At 34.7% G+C, this 13,615-nt stretch overlaps 1 protein-coding gene across 1 annotated transcript; it reads right to left on the bottom strand.

Moving 5' to 3' along the window:
• Nucleotides 1–2,929: 2,929 nt before the first annotated feature.
• On the bottom strand, nucleotides 2,930–3,799 carry LOC144452779 (uncharacterized). The gene has a single exon (XM_078143932.1). The coding sequence runs from the start codon at nucleotides 3,797–3,799 to the stop codon at nucleotides 2,930–2,932; it is 870 nt and encodes a 289-aa protein (XP_078000058.1).
• Nucleotides 3,800–13,615: the final 9,816 nt, after the last annotated feature.

Here is a 13,615-nt window from a genome sequence, read left to right as displayed (position 1 = left end):
ATACCGCAGTGGCAGAGCGTAATAGTTTTGGTAGTACTGGAACTCTTTCTTGGTTGTAACTCGGAGTTTCACGCAATTGCGCGATCATCAGACAACTGCTGCAGTTGTCTGATGATCGCGCAATGCGTGAAACTCCGAGTTACAACCAAGAAAGAGTTCCAGTACTACCAAAACTTTATATATATATATATATATTATATATATATATATATATATATATATATATATATATATATATATATATATATATTATATATATATATACATAAAAATGAAAGAAGACGAGTCTGATATTACATAGTGGAATTACACTACGGACCGTTTCACCCGAAGGATCGTCAGGTGTAATAGTGTGGTTTAATAGTATTCGTTAGCTATACATCCTGCATTATGTACATAACTTGTGTGTGTTCACTGATGGCTGTGTGTACACAAAAAGATTGACCTGTATATATATATATATATATATATATATATATATATAACTCGGTGAGTATCAATCTGCTAAGACAGTGCTCTATACCGCAGTGGCAGAGCGTAATAGTTTTGGTAGTACTGGAACTCTTTCTTGGGTGTAACTCGGAGTTTCACGCATATTGCGATCATCAGACACTCTCTGAGTGTCTGATGATCGCAATATGCGTGAAACTCCGAGTTACACCCAAGAAAGAGTTCCAGTACTACCAAAACTATATATATATATATATATATATATATATATATATATATATATATATATATATATATATACAGGTTTTGACAATTTGAACAAAATTACATGCTATAGACCCGACAGAACTGTTTCGTGAGGTGCGTAGTCCTCACTCATCAGGGGTAGAATGGAATATAGTATCTGCGTTTCCTTACCGTTAAATTCTATTATTCTAATGTTCCTAATAGGGAATATCTACCTAGTAACATAGCGTATTAGCATAGTTAATTGTTCTGCAATAATGATTTATGTCTACACGACACAAGTTCATTCCGTTTATTTAGAGTGCAACGATGAGGTTGACAAATTAAAATATACTTTTCAGTTATGCAGATACTACATCTCTGACTGGAGCTGTTGTACGGTCGCGCGCGTGCGATAATTTCACGTGAAATACATACATTTTAGCACTGTGGAAACAGGTTCAGTGTGTAATTACCATCAAGGATACATATATATATATACATATATATATACATATATATATACACACATATAGACAAATATTGACTCACTTCTGCCTTGAGATTGAAAATCACATCCATCTTGGGTCCTGATATCCATCTTGGGTCCTGATATCCATCTTGGGTCCTGATATCCATCTTGGGTCCTGATATCCATCTTGGGTCCTGACATCCATCTTGGGTCCTGATATCCATCTTGGGTCCTGATATCCATCTTGGGTCCTGATATCCATCTTGGGTCCTGATATCCATCTTGGGTCCTGATATCCATCTTGGGTCCTGATATCCATCTTGGGTCCTGATATCCATCTTGGGTGTACAATCTGAAAGTGAATTAATCAACGAATAATTTCAAAATTTGCTTTTTCATTGCATTCATTGATATTGAAATATCTTCTAATTTTGCTACATACCAGAGACATGATAGCTTAAAGAAAAGTTTCTAATGTTCCAGTGTGTAATACTGATTAACCTCGGGTAAAATCACTTTATAGGACAATTATGAACTCACGTCTGACTTGCGATTAGTAATCACATCCATCCATATCTGGTAATCTTATCCAGCTCCATTATTGTGCAAAATAGAACGCTGTCATTAATTTTGTTCACTTAACTATGTAGTCATGTAATTTTTATCCCAAATTTTTCAACTATTCGATCCTATACTTTTTTACTACTCCTACATGTATATCCTGGACAATGGAAATGGCCAACCTCTTGTCCTTTGCCCCGAAACCCCAACTCGTACAAGAGAAAACAAATGACATGGTGTCAACAACGAAGTACTATCCTACCATGATGTCAGTTATCAAAACCAAACAGTTAGGCACAACTTTGGGCATCCTCCGTCTTCGGAACTCGCATCTATATCTTCCATCGAGCCTCCGCAATTCACATATCAGAGAGATAGCCATTTTGAACTTGAGCTGTCGTCGCCCCAAGACCGATTTACAAGTATTTGAATAGGCATTGAGAACCAATCAAAATAAAGAGCAACAACGAATCCCCAATCCATCACCTGTGATTTTAAGTTTTGGCGGGAAACTATTGATCAGTATTAACGAGCAAGTGGTGCACATGTTATATTGAGTGACAGCCAATCAGCGTCTTCAGTCAGAAATTTACTCAGTTGTTCGCTCTGTGGGTATTGACAAGTGGTGTTAACCACAAGCTTACATAACATACCCTTGGGGACACACCATATGCAAATCAATTGTTTCTCGGTAAATGCAAATAGTCGGAAAACGGTGCAAGATTTGTGAAAACGCTCTGAACACAAAAGTTAGGATGAGTCACCCCGTTTGAATAACATACCTTAGTTATAAAATGGAATTCAGAGCCCAACAAATAAATTAAATAGGAGAACTTCACATTACACAGTCGACAATTAAAACATTAAATCTACTCCATACTCTTAATTACGTGTTTTTTTTTCAGCACAACTGAACCAATAAGAGAGGTTTAGTATAGCTATAGTCTGTATGTGTATGTATGTATGTATGTATGTAGGTATGTATGTATGTATATGTACATTTGTATGTATGTATTATGTGTGTACATATAATTAATGAACGCTTCAAATTCAATATAATTTGGTACACACCTTGGTCGGATGATATAAATGGGCAAGTTTGATAATATAGTTTATAGTTATAATCATCATCATCATCATCATCATCATCATCATCATCATAAAAATTTATATAGCGCCAAATTCCAAAAAGTCAAATTGTTCAAAGGCGCTAGATGGTGTTCAATTTACACAGAATGCTCGCATAAACATGTGATGTTTCAGTCGTTTTTTCAGGCTTGTTGACTGGCGTATATCCTGTGGTAGGTCATTCCAAAGCTTTGGAGCACAGATTGTAAAGGCGCGACCACCATAGGTTTTGTTGTTAAATGTACGCTGGACTAACAGGCTTTTTTTAGCTGATCGAAGGGAGCGTTGTGGTTTATATTTCTCGATCAATTCTGAGATATATCCTGGGGCTTTATTGTTTTGAGCTTTGTAAGTCAGGAGAAGGATCTTAAATTCAATCCTTAAGTGGACAGGCAACCAATGTAGGTCACAGAGAGTTGGTGTGATATGAGTGAATTTCTTTGACCGAGTGACTATTCTGGCAGCAGTGTTCTGAGTACGTTGAAGCAGAGCAATAGAGTTATCAGGGAGACCATAAAGGAGTGCATTTCCGTAATCCAGCTTGGCTGACAAGATAGCATGGATAAGTGTTTGACAGGCTTTGTTTGTAATGTATTTTCTAATTGATCCAATTCGGCGGAGATGGTTATAAATGGAATTGCATGTATTCTTGATATGGTGTGTCAGCATATGTGTGTTGTCGAAAGTAACTCCGATATTCCGTGCTGTCTTCACAACAGGTACAGATGCTGATCCAATTTTAAGATGGTCTACTGGATCAGGCAATGTGTTGGAGCGAATAAGGAGAATCTCTGTCTTTGAGTCATTTAGCTGTAACTTGTTTTCTGTCATCCATAGTTTTATGTCACTGATGCAGGTTTCTGTAGAGTAAATAGCTGTAGAAGCATCTGGATATGAAAAGGCGAGGTATACATTGTTATCATCAGCGTATTGATGACACTGTAGATTATGCTTCATTGGCATGATTATCTTCAAATTGAATATCACTTGGTACATACTTTAACTAAAACCAAAGGGCATATATCCCATAAAGTTTGTTGATGTAGCTTTTAGTTTTAATAAGTCATCTGCATAATTAATGATTGTCAGTAATTATGATATATATGAAGAGTGCAAGATTCAAGTTCTATATAATTTTGTACATACATTCATGATACCAGGGTGTACGTCTCATAAAGCTTATTGATGTTATGCTTAGTCATTTTCATAATTAATAAGTGTCAATAATTATGCTATATCTTGAGAGTGAATGGACGGATTGATGGATAGATAGATAGATAGATAGATAGATAGATAGATAGATAGATAGATAGATAGATAGATAGATAGATAGATAGATAGATAGATAGATAGATAGATAGATAGATAGATAGATAGATAGATAGATAGATAGATAGATAGATAGATAGATAGATAGATAGATAGATAGATAGATAGATAGATAGATAGATAGATAGATATATAGATAGATAGATAGATGGATGGAAGATGGATGGATGAACGGATGGGTGGATGTATGGATAGATGGACGGACGGATGGACGGATGTATGGATAGATAGATAGATAGATAGATAGATAGATAGATAGATAGATAGATAGATAGATAGATAGATAGATAGATAGATAGATAGATAGATAGATAGATAGATAGATAGATAGATAGATAGATAGATAGATAGATAGATAGAAGATGGATGGATGGACGGATGGATGGATAGCTATGGATGGATGAAAGGATGAAGGATAGATAGTTAGATAGATAGATAGATAGATAGATAGATAGATAGATAGATAGATAGATAGATAGATAGATAGATAGATAGGTAGGTAGAGAGATAGAGAGAGAGAGATAGATAGATAGATAGATAGATAGTTAGATAGTTAGATAGATAGATAGATAGTTAGATAGTTAGATAGATAGATAGATAGATAGATAGATAGATAGATAGATAGATAGATAGATAGATAGATAGATAGATAGATAGATAGATAGATAGATAGATAGATAGATAGATAGACGGATGGATGGACGGATGGATGGATAGCTATGGATGGATGGAAGGATGGAGGGATTAACAGAGTTTATTGGATTATTCATCTCTTTAACATTTAAAGCTAATTCATTTATTTATTTATTTATTTATTTATTCATTTGAGTATTTATTTATCTAATATAAATTGTTGTATGTGTTGAATAATCCAATAAACAGTCTGTTAATCCCTCCGTCCTTCCATCCGTCCATAGCCATCCGTCCATCCATTCATTCTCCCTCTCTAGAGCTGTTGCTATGATTTTCCATTTCAGTGGCCACTTGTACTCCGGCCCTAACAGTTTAAATGAAACGGACTGTCTCTACATTTATCTCGATATACTCCATATGTTTTCATGACGACATTGGTTGTAAAAAAGTTTTTATGGCCATATTGGTTGTGTAATGTACGTTTCTATGACAATATTGGCTGTTACGTTTCCACAAAACCTTTAATGTGCAATCACCTCCGCGACATCTAGTGTTTTCTTCTCTATTGTGAATTATCAAATTATTATATGCAACTGTCACGTTTTGCTAAAATAAAGTATCTCATATTATGTCAAAATTAATAGTGCATTCAGTTATACATTGTGTGTGTAAGTAATCATATTTGATTTGTGCTTTGAATACTTTAGTAGATGAAGAGCAGACAATGTCATTTGGGAGATTATTCCAGTCATTTACGGTGCCGGAATAATAGTAATTTTTTGAATGTGTTTATTTCTTCCTGGTATTCCATTGAACATGTGTGAATGAGATCATTTAGTTGATGTCGTACGTTTGAAGCTTTGTTCTGTTGGTAAGTCAGCTTTTCCATTTAGTGTTTTATATGCCATGGTTACCCTGGAACACTTTCGCCCGTTTTCTAAGGGTTCCCATTGAAGCTCCCATAGCATTGCCGTAACACTGTTTAAGTTGGTACTGCAAATATTCAGATATCCTTTGATGTTTACCGCAGTTGCGTGTCCTGTTGGTGGAGGGTCTGTGTATGCTTTAAAGCACCTATGACACTGTACAACTCCTTATTAGAATGTAATGACAGCTAGATTTAGTGTTTAAATTCAAAAAAGATTCATTGTTCAAAAAAAAAAGATTCATTCTGCCAACCCATCATCAAAGACACAACTTTGATTTCAGTGTTTCCTCTGCCAACCCAACATCAAAGATACAACAGCTCAGTGCCCCCTCCCTGCCAAAACACACAAATACACAAAAATTGCTAAGTTGATAATTACAGAATTCTCATGACACGAGAGCAAAATAATGTCCATAGGTTCTTTGTACGACCACTTTGGTAAATATTTTCCTTTAGATTGTGATACAGGGGGAAAACCCAACATCGGTTTTCATGTTATAAAGTATATACGTTAGAACTGAATTGGATAAGCAACTATTATCGCTGACAATTGGGTCTATTCTATCGATAAAGGATGTAATCAGGAGAAACTTCACTAAAAAAAATTATACAAACATAAAACACATTTATGTGCACACACACACACACACACACACACGTATGCACGTCCGTCCACACTAAAATATGCAAACACAAACACAAACACAAACACAAACACAAACACAAACACAAACACAAACATAAACATAAACATAAACACAAACACAAACACAAACACAAACACAAACACAAACACAAACACAAACACAAACACAAACACAAACACAAACACAAACAGCAAAAATCAATTGGGGGTATGCATAGATATGAAACGATACATCGATTACATCCAATTTGAAAATACACTAACTCCATGCATACCCAATACATTTATCATTATAACCAACTAAGATTCCATCAACCATAATGTAAGACGAACAGTGCAAATGTACAATCAATTACGCACACTATGATTTAGAATCACCTATTTTGTTAACTAATTATTTGTCCCTCTGTAATGTCCACACTAGATGTTAACTGGATGATCTAAATTTACTCATTAACTAGTTGAATGTATTGAACCAACTGAATGTGTGAAAAGGTTAGCTTCAATATATAAATCCAGGTGTATTTATTTATTTATTTTTATTTATTTATTAAAGTGGCCATATGGATGAGAATTTGGTATTTATTTTGGATTTTTATTTGATAAAACAGCTTCACTATGTTTTTCTACTTGAAAAAATAATGTGAAATAACATATACCAAGTCAATGTTTGCAACTCAATAAACTGCAAAAGATTAAACAATGTGTAAAATGTTTGTTATTGTACGTACAATAACAAACTTTTTGCACTTTTTACATCTTTTTGCAATATATTGAGTTATGAACATGAACTTGGTATATGTTATTTCACATTATTTTTTCAAGTAGAAAAACATAGTGAAGCTGTTTTATCAAATAAAAATCCAAAATAAATACCAAATTCTCATCCATATGGTCAATTTAAGCCTTCACAAGAAGAGAAACCAACAATGAAAACAAGAAAACACAATACATTACAATCATACAATATAAAATAATGTCAAAATGGCATCAACATGATATTTATCAGTTATGTACATCTGTCTACTGTTGGTGATAATTTACCTAATGATAAAGATAGGACAAGTGATTTGTTCAAAATAGGTTTGTTTTTTATATCCTAGCTATAGGAGGAAGAATAAAATGTATGTACTAATAAGTATAATTTCTAAATAAAAAGTTCAAAACATCACATGAAATTTAACATCAAATGCAAACACAGGGTTGTGGCTGGATAAGCTTTGCTTTATTAATATAAAAACGGTTTTACAGAAAACATTATAAATTACCCCAGAATTTATCCTGAGGCATCAAAAAATCTGTACACTAAACCACGATATTATAAGTTTTGCAGTTTTATAAACTGTGATTAAAAATAGGAAATGGACGGTTAAAAGTAATAATAAAATATTAATTTCAACCGGTATTGATGAACTTGTACAAATAATTATCAATTTATCATCTTAAATAAAACACTATAATAGTTGTCAATACTTTCTGTCAACACATCAGTAACATTAAAGACCCACTTTGATAAAGGAATAAACATTATATGTGAAATATTGTTGTCAAACAAAGCTATAGAAAAAATGGTCCAGAACAAAAGAATAATCCTATGTAATCCTCAAGGGTTCACTGATAAGATAACACAAATGTAAGAACCTGGGATTGAAATACTTTAATAATGGACATACAGACAAATTAACTTTTAATAAAAGTCTTCAAAATAAAGCATATAAGTAAGGTATGTTTTAGAGATGTCAATATTATGAACATAACTGACGCAATACTTTTACATTTTATGTATAAGCCACTATTCCTTATTACTATCATTGATAAAAAATTAAAAATAATAAACTAGAAGTTTTCAGAATAGTGGGAGTAGAGTGCCTGGTCTTGGGAGTTCAGGTTGTTACATGTTTGTTGAACACTTGCTGTTAATGATGGGGGACCGCAGCTGAAAACACCAATCTTGTCAACCTATATATAACACACAGATGAGAACATTTATAAGCACACTCTAGTCACATTAATAGTTGATTTTCTGGTTGAAAGCTATATTGCATGAGGATTTCACTGGTAAATCCAGGGTACGGTCATGTGACAACCATTCCCTGCGTAGGACATGTAACACAATCCATCCCTACCCCCACCCCCATCCGCACCTCCTCCTTACGCATACATACTTCATGGCATTATTTGGGGAGACACGCAATGCGACAACATGTCTATGGATTGATAAATATTCAAATACAACTAATTTATTTTCAATAAATGCAATCATTATGTAACTGATGCGTAGTGAACTGCTTTACTTCTACTGTTTTGATTGGCTAGCAAACTAAGGCTGCTTTCACAAAAACTTGTTGGGGGGGGGGGTTCGGGAGATTTTTTGTAAAACCCTAATTTTTTTTCAAGTACCCCCCTGCCATATTCAAAAATTTTTCAAGTACCACCCCTGCCAAAACCCAAAATATTTCAAGTACCCCCCCCCCCACCCGAATAAATTTTCAAGTACTCCCCACCCGAATATCTAAAAGAGTGTGACTTGGTGAGTATTTGGCACCAGGTTGTGTAAAAGAGCATGACTTGGTGAGTATTTGACACTTGATTTGGTAGAAGCACTTGAAAACATTCGATTAATAGTAAAATATGCAAGAATATTATTAAAAAATACAGACTCTTTCAAGGATTATATTGCTCATATGTACTTTATCACTATATATTATGCATTTTATCAATTAATTTACATAGTTTTCATAATTCAAATTTAATTAACCTGTTCTCCGGCCTTTCATTATTAAACTGTTATGTAAATTTGATTTAGATTCTTCTATTCGAGAACATTAACGAAAGGATGACATTCCTGAATCGTTTGAAGACTGTGTTACAAACTGTCGGGGTTGCTTGCCAGGAAGTGACCCGGTCTCAAAGGTACCTCAAGAATAATGCATACACCCACCAGGAAAGACAGAAGAAACTTGAGAAGTTCTTTAAAGTGTTGTCTACAATGGTAAATCATATACATTCAGCTTTTATTTGCAAGTTAGTTATTCCCAATGAATATTAGCAATATTTATGTTCTTCTTATTTAGATGAAGAATTTCTTTTAAATTGAAAATATTGACATTAAGGTGAATACCACTCCAGGAAGGATATGTACCTCCGTAAACGATGGGTTCTGGAGAGTCATTTCGCGATTTCACATGTCAAAGTTTGCACGATTGCTAAGAAACGCCAAATCGTTTTCAGTTTTAAGTTTTCTTTTCCTTTCATGAATTATACAGTTTATAAAACCATAGTTTAATATTTGTCGTTTCAGATACATTTTATTAAAAACACTTTTTCACCATGCCTACTACACGTACCATGGAAACCCTATTGGCGACAATATTTCAAAATGTAACATAAAGACCGTCACAGCAGTATTTTGGTACGGTAGGTGTATTGTATCCTTCTATTTAAAACAACGACAACGTCTGATCTACTATTGTAAGTCATATTTTGTTGCCAGCATGATATGTTTTTCATCTCATTTCATCTGACGTGTTTTGCACTATGTCTATCTAATACACGATCTATGGAAACTTTAGCTCTGTATTCGATTCCATTAGTAAGAGCGATAGTCCTTTTCTGACTAGCTGTTACTATAGATACCGTACGTCAGAGTGTACTCTATTAATTCACTTTGAGGCAATATGTGCATTCATAATAGAACTTTTAGCGGTTCGAGGAATATGACAATATCATAGATTTATAACATTTTTAATTCAGAGGTGAAAACTTAATTCTCAATATATAGTGCCATTTGTATATCAGTATCTCTATATGGTGTAGTAAGACACGTTTTGTGTCGTACTGTACTGTACTGTACTGTACTGTACTGCGCTCTATTATACTGTACTGTGCTGTACTATACTGCACCGCACTGCACTGCACTGTACCGTACCGTACTGTACTGTACTGTACTGTACTGTACTGTGCCGTGCTGTGCTGTGCCGTGCTGTGCTGTACTGTACTGTACTGTACTGTGCTGTGCTGTGCTGTACTGTACTGTACTGTGCTGTGCTGTGCTGTATTGTATTGTATTGTACTGCACTGTACTGTACTGTACTGCGCTGTGCTGTGCTGTGCTGTATTGCACTGTACTGTACTGTACTGTGCTGTACTGTGCTGTGCTGTGCTGTACTGTGCTGTACTGTACTGTACTGTGCTGTACTGTACTGTACTGTACTGTGCTGTGCTGTGCTGTATTGTACTGTACTGTACTGTACTGTACTGTACTGTGCTGTGCTGTGCTGTACTGTACTGCGCTGTGCTGTGCTGTGCTGTATTGTACTGTACTGTACTGTACTGTACTGTACTGTGCTGTACTGTACTGTACTGTACTGTACTGTGCTGTGCTGTGCTGTATTGTACTGTACTGTGCTGTACTATACTGTACTATAATGTACTGTACTGTACTGTACTGTACTGTACTGTGCTGTGCTGTACTGTACTGTACTGTACTGTACTGTACTGTACTATACTGTACTGTACTGTACTGTACTGTGCTGTACTGTACTGTACTGTACTGTACTGTACTGTGCTGTGCTGTGCTGTATTGTATTGTACCTAATCATCAAATCGTATCAACAAAATACACATTTACAATTTGTGTCTGGTTTTATGGTTGTTTACATACGGACATCAAATATATGTACACGATGTCATAAACTAACGAAAGACAGCTAAAAGTTACAACTACTTAGCGTGTAAATCATTATTTTAGATTCAAGATACTGAATGCAACAATATAAAGGTGCAAATATACATACATACATACATACATACATACATACATACATACATACATACACACACACACATACATACATACATACATACATACATACATACATACATACATACGTACATACACATACGTACATACATACATACATACATACATACATACATACATACATAAAGAAATGCATAAGGAACTAATAAACCAGTCCGTATATATAGCTGTTTTAATCCGACGTTTCGAATAAATATTAATATATATTTAGAAATGTTCGGGTTTTGACCTGGCATTTCTGTATCTCGCCAATTTTTCCTTTGAAAAAGAATATTTATTCGAAACGTCGGATTTAACAGCTATATATACGGACTGGTTTATTAGTTCCTTATGCATTTCTTTGTACTACAGTCCTAGCAGCATTATATATTTTTTACATACATACATACATACATACATATACATACATACATACATACATACATACATACATACATACATACATACATACATACATACATACATACATACATACATACATACATACATACACGTACGTACGTTTAGACAGGCAGACAGAGGAAAGGAAGGAAGGAAGGAACAAAGAAATGAATATAAACAGAAATAAAATTAAATATCATGTAATAATTTGTAACTTTATTTTACGTAGCAGAGGACAGAGTAACACACGGTGGAGTTAGTAGCTGGTTGCTAAGTGACGACTGTTTTCCGCTTGACTAATTCGTTATGGCCAAAATTATACAAATAGTCTACTTAACCGGAATGTCATCAAGTTTAATGACATGCACTCCATGCGGTATTGGACGGATGGTGGAGTACTTTGTACGCTTTCTAACTTAATTTATTAAACCATTTTAAATATTGTCATCCCGTACTCTAAGAAGACGAATAATACAATACCAAACACAATTTTAATAGATTGTAACCTTGGTAATATCACAAACCAAACGGTTTAAAATGACTTTTCGGTATAGAATACTCAATGTCCGTTTTAAGATATCGTGACAGGGGGTGACACATCTATGATGATTCTTTTATTAAAACCACTAATACTATTCTTTAGTCTTAAATTATTAGAAAACAGTCTATACATTTCTAAAGCAAATAGGAAAACACCCCCGGTATGATATTTCTTGTTAAATAGGGCTGAATCTCTATGGATTGATAACTGTGCTGAGGAATAGAAGACTGTGTGACTGACAAAGAAAACAAGATAATTCTGCTATCGGTAAGTACGAATTGATAAAAACTCACTTCGTAGGAAATAATGTGTTACAGCCAATTTTACCTAATCTTGCTTTTAAAAAAAAGGGCCTGTCACAAATTTATTTTTATCTAGCACTTTCATACAATGTTGGTAAATAAACACAGTTTAACTCACTAAGACACATTTTTAATTTACACCATGATTTACTCCATTGCTTCATAATAATTATATCGACAAGGGTTCTGTAACTGATCGTGTACACTTCGCTTCGCATCAGCATCTGACTACTGTTCTACAGTATTGGTAAAGGATAGTTATAGGACGTATCAGAAGACATTTACTATTTTCAATAGGACACTTTTGGTTAACCAGTCCGTTATTTTGTCCTCGGGGCATTAATGGTGGTTAACCGAAAATGTGATATTATAAACAGAAAATGGCCAAGGACCTGTACTATAACGAAGTTATACTTCGAATTTGACGAATTTTTAGGTTTTTCACCAGAAAGTCAACCTTGTTATCTCCAGCTCTGTAGGCTGAGTCAGTACTCTTACCCATTATCATGTTAATGACAAAATTCGCTGTAGAAGTCAAATTATGCATACCTCGGCCAAATAATCCGATGTTTTACCAAAAGTTCAGTGTGAAATCCATTAACCTGGCAAGGATTCATTCTATCTGTAACAGAGTTACAGTTCTTCGAGCAATATTTCCATGTTCACCCTTCAAAAACATCGGCATTTTCTCCCATAGCTCTGTTACTAACACTGTAGCACGTATGTATTGTCATGCCAATGAAGAATTGTATCCCATATACTGAAAAAGTGTTATTGAAATGAAGTTGAGAACATGTGCACGGTTAAAACAATACGGGGACTAGTCGGAGCGGAGTATAACTCATATTGCATGCACTCCGATCCGTTATTTCTTGTTGCATCGGCGGGGAAGAATATTGTGGCAGACGAGAATGGTCGTGTGTATATAAGAGCCTCGCTAATACGTCGTGGATCCAGATATATAAAAAGGTAAAGTATCAGGAAGACCAGGTAGTCTCTTACACAACGTTCCAACTTCAGACCCATCCATGTGCAGTTGACTTTACCAGAACTATCTAGAATTTGTGACCAAAGTTTACGAAGATACATGTAAGAGTACAAGTGGTGTTGAACAGAAACTTTGTTTCTCGCTTACGTGTTGTGAAATCAGTCAATCAAATCAAATCAAATCAAATCAAATCTGTCTGGTAAATGCAA

The sequence above is a fragment of the Glandiceps talaboti genome, chromosome 23 (genome assembly GCF_964340395.1).
Source record: "Glandiceps talaboti chromosome 23, keGlaTala1.1, whole genome shotgun sequence".
Taxonomy (NCBI): domain Eukaryota; kingdom Metazoa; phylum Hemichordata; class Enteropneusta; family Spengelidae; genus Glandiceps; species Glandiceps talaboti.
The sequence above is the reverse complement of the archived record's forward strand: the minus strand, read 5'-3'. Positions and strand labels throughout refer to the sequence as shown.